General features: G+C 36.7%; 1 protein-coding gene across 1 annotated transcript; it reads right to left on the bottom strand.

Annotated features, from left to right (window-relative positions):
* Nucleotides 1–372: 372 nt before the first annotated feature.
* Nucleotides 373–19,178, bottom strand: CREG (Cellular Repressor of E1A-stimulated Genes). The gene is made up of 7 exons (XM_053796444.2): nucleotides 19,018–19,178; nucleotides 14,592–14,681; nucleotides 12,281–12,398; nucleotides 9,604–9,758; nucleotides 4,348–4,467; nucleotides 3,317–3,398; nucleotides 373–1,730 (listed from the first exon to the last, which is right to left on the bottom strand). The coding sequence occupies exons 1-7, from the start codon at nucleotides 19,069–19,071 to the stop codon at nucleotides 1,615–1,617; spliced, it is 735 nt and encodes a 244-aa protein (XP_053652419.1). The 5' UTR covers nucleotides 19,072–19,178; the 3' UTR covers nucleotides 373–1,614.

Here is a 19,178-nt window from a genome sequence, read left to right as displayed (position 1 = left end):
ACAACCTCCAGTTCCTCAGGCATTGTATGAGTTTAGCACTTTCCCATGAATAGAATAATAATTTGAACAGGCAGGAAGAGACTTTGTTACATTTACTGTCATAAATGCTAGAATCTCTCTGTTACCTATTATTAATAAAAGTTCTTTGGATAAACTGACATTAAATAATGTACATATATATGGGTGGGTGAGTTGCACAGCCTTTACAATCCAGATCAATTATATTGTAGGTACCATTGACATGCATGATCCGAGCTTCAATATTCCTACACATATTCAGCTGGATGCAAATATAAGTGACTTAGAAATCTACCAAAATAGTACAGTACCTCAAAAATTTTACTCACAAGGAATAAACTCTATTTAGCACTATTTCTGTGTCTAATAGTGTTTAATGATTCTCATCTAAACAAAATTTTAAGATATTAAAATACATAACTTTTTTTTTTAAGGTATGACATGGTGTAATACTTATCCTAATTAAACCCTACCCACCAATAATGACTACATGCATAGCTTAGGGAAAATACAGTACAGTGTTACCCACATATATACAGGGTCTTTAAAAATGAACTGATATATTGTTCATTAATGTTCACAGAAAGTTTCCAAACAGTGCAAGCTTGGCATCCCTGCAACACTGGATGAAATACAAATATTACTGAGATATAACAAGCTATGGATTATTATTATAATTAAAAAGAAGCGCTAAGCCACAAGGGCGAACAAGCTCTTACTACAACACTACTTCACTTGGAAACCTCTACAAAGAGCAAAATATTGTTCCATTTAAAACTTATTCTGCAACCTGTTTCTTTGTCTTCATACAACAATGTGTGCAGGAATCACATTCAGATAATTAAAGATATGAAAAATACATACAATCAAAATGGTCATTACAGAATGGTTTGTTGCATCAGAGCTCAAATGCAGCAGCAGACTGGGTCTTAAAACTGGCCTGGGCATCTGGGCCGGATGAGAGGGTAATGAAAGGCAGGAGACTGCTGCTTGAGTTATTAACTGTAGGACTCGTCACTACTCCAACTGAGCTGCTGACTAGTTTTTCGTGACATTTTTTTCAGCTTTTTTTTTTTTTTACCCAGCACAGTGGCCAACTGGGTATTGCCTGTATGGCCAGCTTGTCTCTGCTCAAATGTAAAAATTGTGTTCTAAAGTTCTTAAAAGTGGATAGTTGGGCATGAAAAAGTACTAATAATCTTAAACATTTTAAGTTTCAGAAAAATATGCAAAGGTGTCAACCTACAGGTAAATTTATATTATGAGTCATCACTTGAAAGGCTTTGATCATAACACTAGACCATCCAAATCTATATTTATGGATCGTTACAATTAAATTTTGCAGTATATTCGATATATTTTCATAACCAAAATACTGTATATAGATGGTAGTTCAGATTTCTTCCATAAATGCAAAATCAACAATCCACTATAAAGATTTTTTCCAAATACAGTTCTGATGCAGTTAATTACAAAAGAGTTGTAAACCCATTTGATTTTTAATTCGAATGCTGATTGAAAATTAAAATAAAAAAAAAAACTTGGAGAACATTTTGTTGACCTTCAGTGTCAAAAGAGCCTGAAGTCTAGATAGTATTAAGCAAATGGGTCAGTCTTGAAATATTCATCAACATTCACCTCAGATGGTCCACCAAAGTAATCCAGTACGTAGATGTGCACGATGTCCATCTTGGCAAAAAAAAAATGGTGATCTAGGGATAAACATAAGAATTAGTTGGAGAATGGCACTATTTATATATACACTATTATTATTACTTTCAAGGGGGGGTACAAAACCTGTATGGGGGTCATACAGTGCCTGGAGAATGACAGGCTATCAGGTTCAAAAAGGGATTATCGTTCAAAGCTGAGAATTTATTTATACATGACATCAGATAGACTTTCTTAAAATTTATTTTATCATTTGCTTATATTTAACCCTTAAAATGTCCGAACGTAGATCTACGTTTTATTTTGCTGTACATGCTTGCAAATGTAAAAAAAACGTCAATCTACGTTCGGAGTGCTATGTGAGTGAACATAGATCTATGTTCGGACAGTTTAGGGGTTAACTGTCCTACAAAAGCAGCATCATGTAAAACACGTGCTAGGCAAGGTTATTAGGCAAAATATCAGCATTAAACACTGAAGTTCCTTTATAAACATGATAAATTTACCACTGCAACATTGTGTTGGTTCAGCAACCCTCCAAGGAAGTATAGTACTATCTCCTATTTAACCATATGCATTCTGGCAGGCTTGCTGATCTTTTCTTTGTCTAAGCACGTGTAAGATGATAAATTTTCCAAACTTGTACTTACATTCATTATACACATACCATTACTTTCCCGTGTTTTTTAATAGCTCTTAATCCTGTAATATTTCCTTTGTAACCTAGGAGGCCTAGTCTGAGACTGAGCTGTTCAGAAGGTAATCACTCCTCTAGAACCACTAATAGATGGCATCAGCAGTCCTTGCTAGTACAGGCAGGCCCCGCTTTACAGTACTTTACAGCGTTTTGCTAGTGCAGCAGTTTTTCAATTATATTCATTCTTCATTTATTCAGACTTCTACAATATATTCACCTCTCACTATAAGCTAAGGACAAAAATATTTAAAGTAATGTGTGTACTGTATGTGTATTTTTTTAGGCCTAGCTCTATTGCTCACTTAATATATGATAGTGTAAACATGTTATAAGGCTTTCATATGCATTTGAAAGTGAAAAAAGGTTATGATTCAGTTTACAACAGTAGCCCAAAACCAAACTTGATGTATAAGCAGAGCTCACCTGTATTACAATTTTATGTCTTACAAAATAATTTTTAAATCATACATTATGTAAAGTTATGAGGTGAAATATTGGCATTAAACTCTGAAATTATTTCAAAATTTAAAATCGAATTTGCCCTTAATTCATGGCATCAGGTACTCTATACCCATATTAAAATTTTCTCTCATGCTTTACCCAACCAATCAAATTTTGTGATAAAATATAAGAACATCTCTAAATTAGACAATTTAACGTTCAGAAATCTTAAAATTTTCCAGTTCTATTAAGAACTAGGTTCCAAATTTAGTGATCACCTGGATTACTATATCAACATGTACAATTCTTGAATAAATGTTTTACTTATAATTTTAACACATTAAGTCATTATGGAAATATTGTACAAGAAATTGCCCAATCAAGAAAGGATGAATGACATTTGTCTTGCATTTCATTGTCATTTTACAGATTTTAAAAAATCTTGGCTAGGGTTAAGTATATATAGTGCAGTATTCTTATGTAACTTACCAGAAGGCCAAGATTTCATTATTGGGTGCCTTGAAAACAGAGCATTTTGTGCAAAATTTGCCTCAGTAGTTCCATTTTTTAGCTGAAAGTATAGAGAGATGCTAATGTAAGGACAATATATGGGGAAAGGTGGGAGAAGAGAGAGAGAAAATGAATAGATAGTTATTAACCTTAATAGGAAGATCATTTGAAAATTTTAAAACTGCATTTCTATTCTCATTATCTAGCTTGATTTTAGATATATGTGATAACTACCCGATAATCAAGTGGCTGATTATACAAAATAGAATTTGGATATTTATGAAGTTATGTACATTACTTGAAATTTACTCACTGTCCTACAAATTTACTGGAGCTAAAATGACCATCAGAGATAAACAAGACAGACAGAAATAGGTGGGCTGAATTTTTGACTGTTTGAAGGAATTCACTACAGTACTGCATCAGAAACTAATCCACAAACTAGAAGCAAAAGCAAGAATGGTAAAGTGCTTTACAGAGCAACAGTAAGAAATAAAACATCTGACTGGACTAATGTAGCGGGAGTACCAAATTACCTGGACCACTACTGTTCTTAATACTGTATTGTAAAGGCCAAAATAAAATCCTAAGTGTATTTGCTTGTCTTTAAAATTAATGATGGATAAGAATGAGAAAGAACAAAGGTAGGCACCAGAAAGACGTACAGGCTGCAGTTGTTCAACAATTATCTACTGGCATTTGATCTGAACATTTATTAGATATTGCAAAGTATGAACAGAAAAACAAGAGAGAGTACAGCCTAGAAGAAAAAGCTACATGTATCAGTGAAATAAAAGGATTTTGGGATAAAAATAACAGTTCAGAAAAAAGAAAACAAGATATTGTGCTCAATACACACTGACTCATAGTATAGTCATGGACCTAATGCACAGAACTAAATAAATAAACAGCACAATATGAACCTAGAGCTATGAGTATTTGATAAAGACAATCCCAAATGTGTACAACTGAATATCACAGTACACAATCAAATATGCCAAGGGACTCACTTCAATGATGTGACCAGTAAGTAAGACACGTGCACATCGTGGGTCCTCTGGATCAAAATCCTCTTTACTACAGTAGTCAGACTGAGCCTCAGAAAAAGATAATGTAGCTTTGTCATTGCTCTGCAATATAAAGTATTGTAAATTATCAGTGCTCACAGCTCTTTTGCAGAAGGAAAAATGCATTATGCATAAAGAAATTATGCTTTCCAAAAACTTATTATACACTATTTGGTAAAATAGATTAAAATTACCAAACATGCAAGACAAGCTATGGGGAATGGAAAGCTGCATCTCGATTATTACAATCACAACTAAGTGCTACACCCACAAGGGTCATACAGCTCTTCAATCTTTAGCTCAATATCTTTTACACATTTATATATCAGGAGCAGCTATGCAATGTTGCAAGAGCAGCAACAGGTGGAATGAGAGGAAGTTTCCTCAGAGTAAATTCCTGTGAGGGAAATTGGCAATATTGCATAGCTATTGATGATGCTGAAGATTTTCATCCCCCGTGGTTTGTCTTGCATTATTAAGATCACCTGTCTGCAACTGTATTGCATTACCAAATGTATGATTACGTTCATCAGAACATAAACATACCTGGAAGGTATTCCGGGGGTCGGTGCCCCTGGATACAGTATGTTACCTCCATAAAATATGGCCCAAGTTACACTGCCTTGTTTCAAGATCGTGATACAGTACAACCTCTCCTTACTTAACGAGAGAGTTCTGTTCGTAAGACCACATTGTTAAGTGAATTTGTCGCTAAGTGATGAGCATACTATAATGGTGGTGAGTTTGTATCAGCCATCTTTGATATTGTTTTAATGTCACCTTTGCACCATTTGTAACATTTCTTGTATATTTTTAAATGTTTATACAGTAGTGTACTGTACAATGGAACCTCGGTTTTCGTACGCCCCAATTTCATAGGATTCAATTTTTGACGACTTTTTCTGTCGAAATTTTGTCCCAGTTTTCGTAGAGTTGACAATGGTCCATACCGAACGCGTCCACCTGCCCGCCCGCATCACTCGGCCACTCAAGTACCGAGTGACTAAGTCTGCCTTTATTTATCGTTTAGTGAGCATCACCCCATGCATTCAGCTGAAACATTTCGTAATAACATATTGTTTTTTGTGCTTGTTTATTGAGTGCAACTGCTAAGTAAGCCACCATGGGGCCAAAGAAAGTTCGGAGTGCCAGCCCTTTGATAGAGAAGGCGAGAAACACGATAGAATTCAAAAAAGAAGTCGTAGCTAAGTACGAAAGTGACTCTCAAGATGGTCTTAGTCCCAGTAAAAGACAAAGAAGGGCGGTAACCCCAGATAAGGCCTTGATACCTGAAGTCCTTATGGAAGGGGATTCCCCTAACAAACAATTACCTCTCCTCCCTCTCCCCTCCTTGCCGTCTTCCATATGCCAACAAGTCTTCAATAAAGGTAAAAGTTATGTTAAATGTTCATTTATCCATTTCATTAATCACTTATATTTATTTTTCATTGTTTTCTGTATGTAAAACTATAGTTATTGTCTATAAAATGTATTTTTGTTAATATTTTTGGGTGTCTGGAATGGATTAATTGGATTTACATTTTCTTGTGGGAAATATTGCTTTAGTTTTGTACAATTCGGTTTTCATCAGACTTTCTGGAACAAATTAATCACAAAAACCTAGGTTCCACTATATTGAAATAAACAGATTAGAGGAAATCAGCTCTAATATACAATATTTAGGTATGAATACTGGTATGAATACCGAGGTGTCAGCAAACGAGTACGTAGCTAAGTGAGGAGAGGCTGTATCTTTTTTTTTTTTTTTATGAAAATTTTAAACAAACTGGCTATTATTATTGAAGAGTTTTTGACATTCCTAGGGTAACATGAACACACCTGCCAAAAACCATTAGAAACACATCCAGTCTTTCACAGCTGAAGTCCCTCATTTCTGCTATGAACACTTGCTCTCTCTTGAACACGTTCTCATGCCTACTGGCTTTTAAATATCTGTATTCAGTTTCAAGTGTTAGCCTGGCCTGAGGTCACACTTCTTTACTGATTGCATGGTTAACTAAGTTTTTGCTGCTAGCAGCTTGCAGGTCTGACTAATTAGGCACTTGTCAAGGGTAGTAGTCCAGTATCATAAAATTTCTACCTTTGTGCAATATTTTTATCTTCTAGGAAGAGCATCTGTCTTAGGTTTAGCAGACAGAGTATTATTATTTTTTTTTTATTTTATTATCACACTGGCCGATTCCCACCAAGGCAGGGTGGCCCGAAAAAGAAAAACTTTCACCATCATTCACTCCATCACTGTCTTGCCAGAAGGGTGCTTTACACTACAGTTTTTAAACTGCAACATTAACACCCCTCCTTCAGAGTGCAGGCACTGTACTTCCCATCTCCAGGACTCAAGTCCAGCCTGCCGGTTTACCTGAATCCCTTCATAAATGTTACTTTGCTCACACTCCAACAGCACGTCAAGTATTAAAAACCATTTGTCTCCATTCACTCCTATCAAACACGCTCACGCATGCCTGCTGGAAGTCCAAGCCCCTCGCACACAAAACCTCCTTTACCCCCTCCCTCCAACCTTTCCTAGGCCGACCCCTACCCCGCCTTCCTTCCACTACAGACTTATACACTCTTGAAGTCATTCTGTTTCGCTCCATTCTCTCTACATGTCCGAACCACCTCAACAACCCTTCCTCAGCCCTCTGGACAAAAGTTTTGGTAATCCCGCACCTCCTCCTAACTTCCAAACTACAAATTCTCTGCATTATATTCACACCACACATTGCCCTCAGACATGACATCTCCACTGCCTCCAGCCTTCTCCTCGCTGCAACATTCATCACCCATGCTTCACACCCATATAAGAGTGTTGGTAAAACTATACTCTCATACATTCCCCTCTTTGCCTCCAAGGACAAAGTTCTTTGTCTCCACAGACTCCTAAGTGCACCACTCACCCTTTTCCTCTCATCAATTCTATGATTCACCTCATCCTTCATAGACCCATCCGCTGACACGTCCACTCCCAAATATCTGAATACATTCACCTCCTCCATACTCCCTCCAATCTTTCATCACCTAATATTTTTGTTATCCTCATAACCTTACTCTTTCCTGTATTCACTTTTAATTTTCTTCTTTTGCACACCCTACCAAATTCATCCACCAATCTCTGCAACTTCTCTTCAGAATCTCCCAAGAGCACAGTGTCAGCAAAGAGCAACTGTGACAACTCCCACTTTATGTGTGATTTTTTATCTTTTAACTCCACGCCTCTTGTCAAGACAGAGTATTATATCATAACTAAGTGCTAAACACACAAGGGTCATACAGCCTTAGCAGACAGAAAATTGAACCTCCTTGCACTGAATGACCCACATGAGCTTAACACTGACCATCTCCCACCAAAGCAGTGAGATCCAAGAAAAGGAAACACATTCACCATCATTCATTACCTGTCTTGCCAGGAGTGCACAGATACTACAATTCAAATGACCCCTTGAAGTGTAATATTCCCACCACCACCTTCAATGTGAAGACATTGTAGTTCCCACCTCCAGGATTCAAGTCCAGCTAACCAATTTTCCCTGAAGTCTTTCATAAATGCTGTCTTGCTTGCCTCCCAACGGCATGTCAGGCCATAAAAACCACTTATTTCCACTGAACTGTATGACCCTTAAGGATTTAGTACTTAGCTTTGATTGTAATAATAATAATCACCAATCAAACCAGTCTAACACACGAGTCTGCTGGATGCTCAAGCCCCTAGCACTTATTATTATAATCAAAACGAAGCGCTAAGCCACAAGGACTATACAGCACCCTAGCACTTAAAACGCTAATAATAATATAAATAATACTGTAGTAATAACTAGCCATTCCACATTCATATCCTCTCCATATTCAGCACCAGTATTATTATAATCAAATAAAGTGCTAAACCGACAAAGGTCAAGGTCAGCACCAGCAACACAACAGTTGCTGCTGCAGTGATTCTCTATAGGGCCAATGTCTGCTCTACAATGTCTTGGTCATGCCTCCACCAAAAGGCTGGCACCAATGAATTAGTCACCTTATGACAAAGACCTGTCAGTTTTTTCTTCCTTGATGAATAAATTAACAAAAATTCTTTGATATCTGGTGATAAGAACTCCTTATTTGTGTTTTATCTGGATGTCACACCCCTCAAGGGAGGTCACTTGATGCCAGTGAAGGGCTCTTAATCCAAGGAATTGGATCTGCCCTTCCCTTCCTTGGATCGAACCTGAACACTTCTCATTCACTAGGTGCTACATGACCCCTATGGGTTCTAGCACTCCCCATAAACATAATCTGAATGTCACCCTTCCTGTTACCAGTAATGTGGAGTCTGAACTAGATGACCTTGCACCATCCTCTCTTCCCACTAGATGCGACATTTTTTATGTCAGCCAGTCAAAAAGGAAAATGGGGTACAAAAAAATGGAATTTTTTTTTCAGACACACACACATTGGCCATATCCCACACCAACAGCCTAACTGATCAGGCAAGCAACCAGGAGGCTTGGTCTGGGACCAGGTGCTGGGGGTGGACACCTCTGGGAGTGACTACTGGTAACCTACAAGTAAGCCAGGATAACTCAAAAAAGAAGAAACACCTGCATCATCATTTGTTCAGTCACTTGTCTTGCCAGAAGCAACATCATCTCTCCTTTACAGTGCACTGTACTTCCCCCCTCCAGTACTCAAATCCAGCTAACTGGTTTTCCTGAATCACTTCCTAAATATTACCTTGTTCACACTACATCAGCATGTCAAATCATAGAAACCACATGCCTCCACTACTATCTAACATGCTCACCCAAGCCTGTTGGATGTTATACCCCTAACACTTGAAGCCTTCCTTACCCCCTCCACAAATTCAAAAGGCAATTTATCAACTAGACCTTCACATGCTTGTCAATTGCTGCCACTGCTGAGTGCAGTGCACTCAGCAAATTGAAGTGACATTGACTGGTCTGAGTGACTGTAGAGATCTTGGAATACATCACTGCATTTTGCATGTTAAATTAGGTTCTCTTTATGTGATTTTGTTTGATGCACCATTTGTCTAAAGCACATCTATCACTCATCACCTATACCCTGAATGTAAATTTTTACATTATGCTGGAAAACATACATAATTACATATCTTCATCCCAAATGTTTATTTTAAGAAAAGAACTGCTATACCTGCATTGAAATAATATGTCAACTTACAAGCAAATCTTTCCCACTTAAATCGAATCGGGTCATATACATATAAGGAATGCCACTTGACTTATTCACAGGGCCATCGCAGACACTTATGATGTTGGCAAATGGAAAGCCCTGAATAGGTAGAGCAGTGGAGATCGTTGCTATTGATGCCCATGCTAAAAAAAAAAAAAAAATTATTATTATTCAAAAATATTATTTCTCTAATAGTTTATAATTCATTATTAAAATTGGAATTATTAGTACTGTACAGTATAATAATTTCCTGTATCATGCTATGATTATTTACTGTCTTTTATGCTTTTATATTATAACATAGATGAAATGTACAGGATGAAGACCATATTTGCTAATGTTTAACCCCTTCAGGGTCCAAGGCCCAAATCTGAAGTGGTGCCCCAGTGTCCAAGAATTTAAAAAAAAAAAAATTTTATTTTCTCTTATGAAATGGTAGAGAATCTTTTTGTAAAGGTAATAAAACAAAAAGCACGAAATTTGATGGAAAATTGACGAAATTATGCTCTCGCGAATTTTGATGTGTCAGCAATATTTACGAATCGACGATTTTGCCAACTTTGACTCCCATTTTAGGCCAATTACATTATTCCAGTCAACCAAATTCTTAGCTATTTCATTAGTATTACTTCTATTCTATCGACTGAGCACAAGAAATCGCCAAGTCAACTGTTTCAACTACAAATTAAAGTGATCGGAAATTGTTAATTTGGCCAATTTAACACAAAGTTCAAAATATTCCAATTTCAAAATAGGGTCCAGAATAAACAATGTAGGTATTCCTGGAATTAAACTAACATTTCCTCTGTTCATTAGTTACGTTTTGAGGCTTTACAAATAAATTCCATTTTCATTTTTTATTCACATAATGAATTTTTATTCACACCAAAAAATAGAAGATTTACTGTTATGCAATACTGTAAAAATTGTATAAATATCATCACCATATTTGTGAATGCATATTAGACCCACCAGCTGGCGTGTATTAGACGTGTGAGGTCGTTTGTTTACTCTTGAATATCGGCAAAAATTTAACATTTCTGCTACTTTGAGCTCAGTTTCAAGCCATTTCCAGTGCGAAAACTAATCAAAATCATCTCTATTTCTGTAATAGGTCTTCCATTCTATCAAATGAGACCAAGAAATCGCAAATAGAACTATAAAAAACATACGAAAAACACAGCAAAGTCGCTGTTTTAATCGAAAAATCATGATTTCAGTTTTTTCTCTCATTATACACAGCGTGCTGCAGGATCTGTTTTATGTGGTGCACACATACCACATAGATGTATTCTCTCATATCTAGGCCCAAATGTACCACTCACAGTTTATCAGAGTGAGCTGAGCTCATGACGTAGATCTACGGTTTGGACCCTGAACGTAAAGCCGTAGATCTACGGGACGGACCCTCAAAGGGTTAAATAGCTATAGCTGTATAGCCCTTGTGGCTTAGCTCTTCTTTTTGATTATAATAATAATTAAATAGCTATAAATTTATGGGAGAAGAATCCTTCCTCCGTAAACTATGCGTGTTGTAAGAGGCAACTAAAATGCCAGAAGAAAGGGGAGAGTAGCTCTTTCTTGTATAAATTACTAAATGTAAAAAGAAGAAACACTTTCGTTACTTTGTTTTGTGTTACCCTGGCTCAATGGGAGACAGCCTATGTATTAAAAACAAAATTTATGCAATTCTCTGTAGGGTAAAAAGTTAGCTCTTCCCTTATAAACCAAGCATGTTGCAGAAAGTGATTAAAATGTCTCTTAAGTTATCCCTGTTATATTTTGCATACAACATAATGTATGCAAAATATAACAGTAAACCAGTGAACCATTTCTTTAATGGACTAATAGGGATGGAGGGTGTTTGTAAAAGCTGATTGTCCACTCAATCTATATTACGAGATTGTTTTTTCATTATTTTAACAGTAACAGACAATTCTGGATTTAACAAACTTTGTCCATTGTTTTCTTCCAAAGTAAGTTCTTGAGAAAAATACAGTGAACATAAGGCAAGAGTAAACAAGGTATCAGCTGAATGTTTACTTCTAGCAACCAGGCTGAGCACTGCCCTCCATGAATGCTCCTCCCCTAGCATAAGTAGTCTTCCCCATTGAAAGTTCAAGTCACTGGTTCATAAGAGATTACAAATTGTGTTCAAAATGCCAATGTCATAAGTGGGAAACCTCATAACCAGAGCTTCATAAGTCAGGACCCTACTCTACTGGTAATTGTAGTAAGGAGGATAATAGCTAAATGTATTAAAAGAAACCATCAGGTTTCAAGGGTGATATAAGGATTGTATGAACCTTAAGGGTTTAGCTCTTTTTTACAAATGTAATAAATGCAAAAGTTTTTTTAGTATTAGCCCTGAAACTCTGGGACATAATGAACATAACTCTAACTACAAGCAGGTAATAATACAGTGGAACCTCAAAAATCAAACTGCTCCCAACACAACCAATTATGTAAGTGTATTTTTGTAAGTGCTTTTATAAGTGTATTTTTGAGGGCCTGAAATGGACTAATCTAATTTACATTATTCCTGATGGGAATAAATTCATTTGGTAAAGGCACTTGAACAGCCTTCTGGACCGAAAAAAGTTCGATATTTGAGGTTCCACTGTACATACAATTTTTGGGCTTGTATCACTAAAGTGGAGCCTACCTGAGGTATGCACAACATATCTTGCTACTTTGGTTACTTGTTCATGGGGTGGTGGTGTTGGCCATGCACTAACTACCCCTTCTGAAATAGCATGTACACTTTGATGTGTCGAAGTAGCCTGAAAAAAAAAAAATTCCAAGAATGTCATTGTTTGACAAACTGATCAGATTAATTTTACATAAAATATAATATTACATATAAATTTGCACCAAAACACTAAATGTGAGTGTTTGCAAAACAGTAACAAAAACAAATGAGCATTATGAGTTTTAAGTATGGCTACAATAAAATATTGAAACAGGTAGACTGGGTGGATAACCGTTGGCAAAAGCATTGTTTGCTAATCTACTTACAACTTGCATACCACATTTACAATCTGTCATGCCACCTTAAAAAATTTCTTATACCATTTCCATATTGTATTTCCCTCTTTCTACAATGGTTTTCTCAACAATTTGTAAGTTTCGTTACAATTTTATTAACATAATCGAGGTTGTCTCAATTCACTTTTAATCTAAGGCAAGTACAATTCCTTTTTCAGATTACAATACTTTTTTTTTATTTCAGTAAAAAGCTAGTACAGTACAAGAATTTACTGCACTGTCTCTCAAAATTATTGTGTGAGGTGCTAAACTGGTATGTGTGTGTCATTCAGTGCAATGGCTGGTGGATGCTTGATATTCAGTTTGCTACTTGCAAGATGCACACATTGGCATGACAGACAATGAATTGTACTTACCGATTTAGAAGCACTTCCAGACATAACGCAAACAGAAATGACAAAAATTATTGTGTATCTATACACTACAATATATATTACAGTGTTTATATATATGCATACATAACCATCAGATACATAAATAAATGTAAGTCTAAGGTTTATACAGCACAGTACTGTATATATTTTTAACATGGCATTCATACTGTAGGAGAGGGAGATAATTTTCCAGCAAAAGTAGGCCTTAGACAGGGATGTGTGATGAGAGATGCTGAAGAGAAGTTGCAGAGGTTGGTGGATGAGTTTGGTAAAAGAAGGAAATTAAAAGTGAACACAGGAAAGGGTAAGGTGATGAGGATAAAAAAAATTAGCCAATGAAAGACTGGATATCGGATTGGAGGGAGGGAGTATGGAGGAAGTGAGGGTATTAATATATTTGGGAGTAGACTTGTGAGTAAATGGGTCTATGAAAGACGAGGTGAATCACAGAATTGATGAGGGTAAAAAAGGCGAGTGGTGCACTGAGGAGTCTGTGGGGACAAAGAACGTTATCCATGGAAGCAAAAAGGGGAATGAATGAGAGTATAGTCATACCAACACTCTTATATGGGTGTGAAGTATGGGCGGTGAATGTTGCAACAAGAAGGCTGGAGGCAGTGGAGATGTTGTGTCTGAGGACAATGTGTGTGAATATAATGCAGAGAATGTGTAGTTTGAAAATTAGGAGGAGGTAGGGGGTTCGGACATTTAAAGACGATAGAATGAAAAAGAATGACCTGGAGAGCATATAAATGTGTTGTGGAAGGAATGCTGGGTTAGGGTTCAGCCGCAAAGGTTGGAGGGAGGGGTTAAAGGAGGTTTCGTGTGAGAGGGGTATGGACTTCCAGCAAGCATGCGCGAGCGTGTTAGATAGGAGCAAGTAGAAGACAAGTGGATTTTAGGACTTGATGTGCTGTTGGAGTGTGAGCAAGGTAGCATTTATAAAGGGATTCAGGGAAGCCAACAGGCTGGACTCGAGTCCTGGAGGTGGGAAGTGCAGTCCCTGCACTCTGAAGGAAGGGTATTGATAAGTTGCAGTTTTATAACTGTAGTGTAGGCACACCTCCAACTAGACAGTGATAGTGAATGATGAAAGTGTTTCTTCTTTTCCGGGTCACCCTGCCTTAGTGGGAAATGGCCTTTGTGTTTAAGAATAAAACATATCAGGAGATCCAATAGGAAATACAATATGCAGCATTTTCTGCAATTTTTTGTGCTATATTGTATTTAATGAATATGCAATGTAAATTATTGTTTTTTGGCAGAATATCTTAATTTTTTGGGAAAAACTGAAATTTAATAAAAATGTTAGCAGTGTAAATATGTTAGCTGAAATAAGAAACCAAAGATGTACTGTACTGCTAACATAAAAATGTTAGCAACACAGTACATCTTTGTTTTCTTATTTCATATATAAAGAAACAATATAACATTAATACATAAAATAATATAATCAACTAAAGGTTCTTTTTTCTTCATTTAGTTTTGCTTGTTCTTCAGAAATGTTAAATTTTCCTTTAAATTTTCCATCTTGAAAACCCCTATAATCCTTACTTGATACACAGCCAGAGCCAATGATGCAAGAGAGAGAGCAGTTGCAATACCCATGATAAAAAATTGGCATCCAGTGCTTCTACGCCGAGTCTGAAAAAAATTGATATAATTATAAATTATTTTGGCAAAAGTTTTACATACAGTAAGACGTGTGTTTTTTTTGTTAAACATTAAAACATGATAGAAAGGAACACATAATAAACTTTTATATTTTTAAATTTAAGCCACCCTTGTTTTCATCCAATACTGGCTCTTCAGTCTTTGTTGGTTAACACCCCAACCATCTACATAAGGGTCATTAACCCTTTCAGGGTCAGCAGGCCCTCTCTGAAACTTGTTCTCAGGGTCAGAAATTTTTCGAAAAAAAAAAAAAAATGAAATGATAGAGAGACTTTTCCCGATCATAATGACACCAAAAGTATGAAATTTGATGGAAAACTTATGGAATTATGCTCTTGTGAAGTTAGCGGTCTTGACGATGTTTACGCATCGGCGATTTTGCCCACTTTGAGTCCTATTTTCAGCCAATTCCAATGTTCCAGTCGAAAAAGTCGTAACTATTTTGCTAGAAGTCCATTTTTTCTATCGAATGAATATAAGAAACCACCCATTTACCGATTTCAACTATCCAATAAAGTGGTCAGAAATTGGCAATTTTGCCAATTTCAAAAGATGCCAATTTCCAAATAGGGTCCAAAATAAACAAGACAGACATTCCTGGCACTAAAATAACATTTCCTCTGTTTATTAGTCACGTCCCCAGGCCTCTCTTACATTTCTTTTGCTTTCCACTTTGAATTTTTATTCTCACAAATAAGTAGAAGATTTACTATTATGCAGACTACTGCATTAGTGTAGAAATGGTATAAATAATATCAGCGCACTTGTGAAAGAATATTAGACTCACCAGTTGACGTGTACTGGACATGTGGCATGATTTGTTTACTTTTGAACTTTGGCAAAAATCGAACATTTCTGCTACTTTGAGCTCAATTTCGAGGTGCTTTTCATTGTGAAACCAATCAAAATCATCTTTATTCCTGTGATATATCTTCCATTCTATCAAGTGAGACCAAGAAAACGAGAATACAACCATAAATACTATACGAAAATGCAGTTCAAAGTCGCTGTTTTAAACCAAAAACACAAAGTTTTTTTTTCTCATTATGCACTGTGTGCTGCACGATTTTTTTTATACTGTGCACACTGTCCACATAGACCCATTCTTTCATATGTAGGCTTACCAGCTTTCTCTCGATAGATTTGAAGGCGCTAGAATTTATGCGTACTAGTACGGCACCAACCCTGGCATGCAAGCCGTACTAGTACGGCACCAACCCTGAAAGGGTTAAGGCTACAATCCTTCTAGATGCTAGCATAAAAGCTACTTTCATTCCCAAGAACTACACACCTTTCTCAGTGTATCTACTCTATGCACATACACTATAATAATTTATACAGTGCTTTATGCTTGAATTGAAGTGTGTGAGCTTATGAGGTTAGTTTTGTATGCATTAAGATATACAGATGTCCCCAGCTTATGAAATACAGTGGTACCACGAGTTTCGGCCATAATTCATTCCAGAAGGCTGTTCGAGTGCCGTTACCGAATAAATTTGTTCCCATAAGGAATAATGTAAATTAGATTAGTCCGTTTCATACCCCCAAAAATACACTTACAAAAGCACTTACAATAATACATTTACATAAGTGTTCGAGTTGGGAGCTGTACGAAACTCGGGGTACCACTGTAGTTGAATTCTTGGTTATGTTATTTGTAATACAGAACCTATTTTCTTATAGAGAACAAATAGTACAAAGGATGGTTATGTTTCTCACAGATCCACTCAGTCATTAAACAACCACTTACATACTGGTGCTGTATATTAGTGATTATGTAACCACAGGCTTACCAGTGCTGTATACCAATGGTTATAGTTACAGTAAGCATACCATAGACCAAGATAATATTAAAAATTAAGCTGTTACAATGATATGGGATATGTTTCATGTGTTACTAGTTTACCATTACATACTGCCTACTTGGTAGAATTAATACAAATTACAGATTCATCTATTTCATCTGAAGTCTGGGACAAATTTCACATTCAACACATTTACCATTGCACATTGCCTACTCATACTGCAACACTATTAGTACTGTAGCACTAAATATTCTCCTTTGCAGCTTTACTTTACACTTGACTTTGGAAAAACTGGCCGATCTCTTTCTGACAGACTTAGCACAAAAATAGTGTTAGGCTTGCCGACACTAACAATGCTCTGTCACGTCAGAGATCACAGCCATCCTATTGACTGGTCTTCCACTAAAACTGTCTTCCCTACTTCCAACTCTAACAGTCGCCGTCTAGTTGAATCCTCTCTAATACACAACTTTCCTTGTATGAATCTTAGTCCTGGCTTCGTCTCTGTAGATGCCTTCCTCTCCCACTACATTGTAAAATGCTCCAAACTTCAGAACACCTGTGACAACCTGATTCCTTATTTTTTCTTCTTCTCCCTTTTCCCCTTTCCTTCTTCTGTCGCGTGTTTCTGTTCATTATTTATTTCATCACTTTCCCTTCCCCCCACCTCTGTGCACTTGCTCTCCCTCTGTGGGCACCTAGCTCCCTTGCAGTGCTCCCCTTTCTTTGTATTTGACTGGCTCCTCCTCCTTAATTCCCCACTGCTACCACTACTACTACTACTACTGCTACTACTACCCTACCTCTTCCTGCCTATATATAGCTGTCCTGCTCCACTTCTGGTTAGTGTGACTTTGTAAATGGTCCAAATCGGACCGAAACGTCGTCGTAAGCTCCTCTCTTCTATGTGCGGGTTATTTGTGTATTGACCTGTTCCATATCACCACAGGCTTTTGACATGGTTAGAGTAGTATTTATTCCAGTGGTTTGCAGCTGTTCAAAAGATTTTTAATGCCAAGTTGCATGCAGTAGAAATAAGGAAGCTATGTTTACTGCCCCTAGTAGCATGTTGACTAATTCCAACCCCTTTCAAAATTTGAGACACTGTAGGCCCAACAAAGGTAGTTGACAATTTGGTAGACATTTATTTTAAGCTATTTTATTCTGCCACTTTAATCATCTATAATTATTGTAGCACTTCCTGAGCCACATGTTTCCTGCACCCATGTCCAGGATAAATCAACTCAAAACTGAAATAATCGAGTGATATACCTGGTCATAAATTTAAACACTTTAATGAAATGCATTTGGTTAACATGGCATGCACTTTAAAATAAATATATTATAGTACTGTACTGAGTATGAAAAATAACGTTTTATTTAGGTTATACAATGGTCTTGAAGGCACACCAATGTTAGATAAACCACCAATTGTTATTGGTGAGTATCAGCCATTTTTATGGTATCAGTGAAAAAACGTCTGATACTTTTAAAATATTTATTACGTGCGCTTAAGAATATCAAAATTAACACTCTACCTCATAATTGTGAGGGGTCACTGACTCTCACTCTCATAATCAACAAGTGCCTTTTTTGACAGCTAGTAACTAACACAACAGGCCAAGTAATAAGCAATGGCATTGTCATCTCAGAGAAATTAAGTTATTTAATATTTAATCATCCTGTGTTATTTAATATCCATTGTGCAATAAGCATTCCATTATATACTGAACATTATCATTACAATTTCAAAAACAAAAAGTATAGGAAAAGTATCGGCATCAGTTGAAAATTGGGTATCGGTATCGGCAGAAATTTTGGTATCGTCCCATCACATTTATAGCATTATGTGGATTTAAACAAGGGTAGCTCAAGAATGTCAATCAATATGACTTTTTTCCACTAGTCTTTCTGGATTCTCATAGATTAATACTATAATTTTCACTAGTGCTAAACATCTTGTTAAGATAAAATTTTGTTCAGATTTTTAACCCCAGACGGTTAGCTACCCAGGATAACTGGAGAAAGGAAGTGCGTCATCAAGGGACTGTCATATTTCCATTGGGGTCCTCAGTCTTGTACCCCAGGATGCCACCCACACCAGTCAATTAACACCCAGGTACCTACTTGCTTGCTAGGTAAACAGGGACAATAGGTGTAAGGAAATACGCCCAATGTTTCCACCCTTGCCGGGGATCGAACCACGGACACTCAGTGTGTGAAGTGAGAGCTTTGCCTAGCAGGCCACGGGTCTACCAGGCCTGTGGCCTACTGAACCTAGGATAATTCAATACTCAATGTGATTTATTTCATACCATATTACCATTGTATGCCTGTAATAATGTATTTACAACCATTTAAAAAATCAGATCAGTAAATTTAGAATTTATAAATCTTTCGTAATGCAGTTTTTATATAACTGAAGAATTACGCCTTTGTGACTAGAACTAGGAAAAAAATGTGTTGTAACTGTTAATTTAGAGAATATTGTTAAAACTAACCTTTACTGGCAGATCAGGTTCAAGCAAACTGTGGAAAGCTTCACCCTTAGTCATCCTATCTTAATTAGAGTTATTCTGCTCTCGATAATCAGAGAAATCCGAGACAGCCTTCACAGCTTGTGTAGTACAGAGTTCGTCTACACTTCCTCTCCGAATATCAG

Source organism: Cherax quadricarinatus, chromosome 37, assembly GCF_038502225.1.
Source record: "Cherax quadricarinatus isolate ZL_2023a chromosome 37, ASM3850222v1, whole genome shotgun sequence".
Lineage (NCBI taxonomy): Eukaryota > Metazoa > Arthropoda > Malacostraca > Decapoda > Parastacidae > Cherax > Cherax quadricarinatus.
Note: the sequence above shows the minus strand (reverse complement) of the source record. Positions and strands in the feature narration are given on the sequence as shown.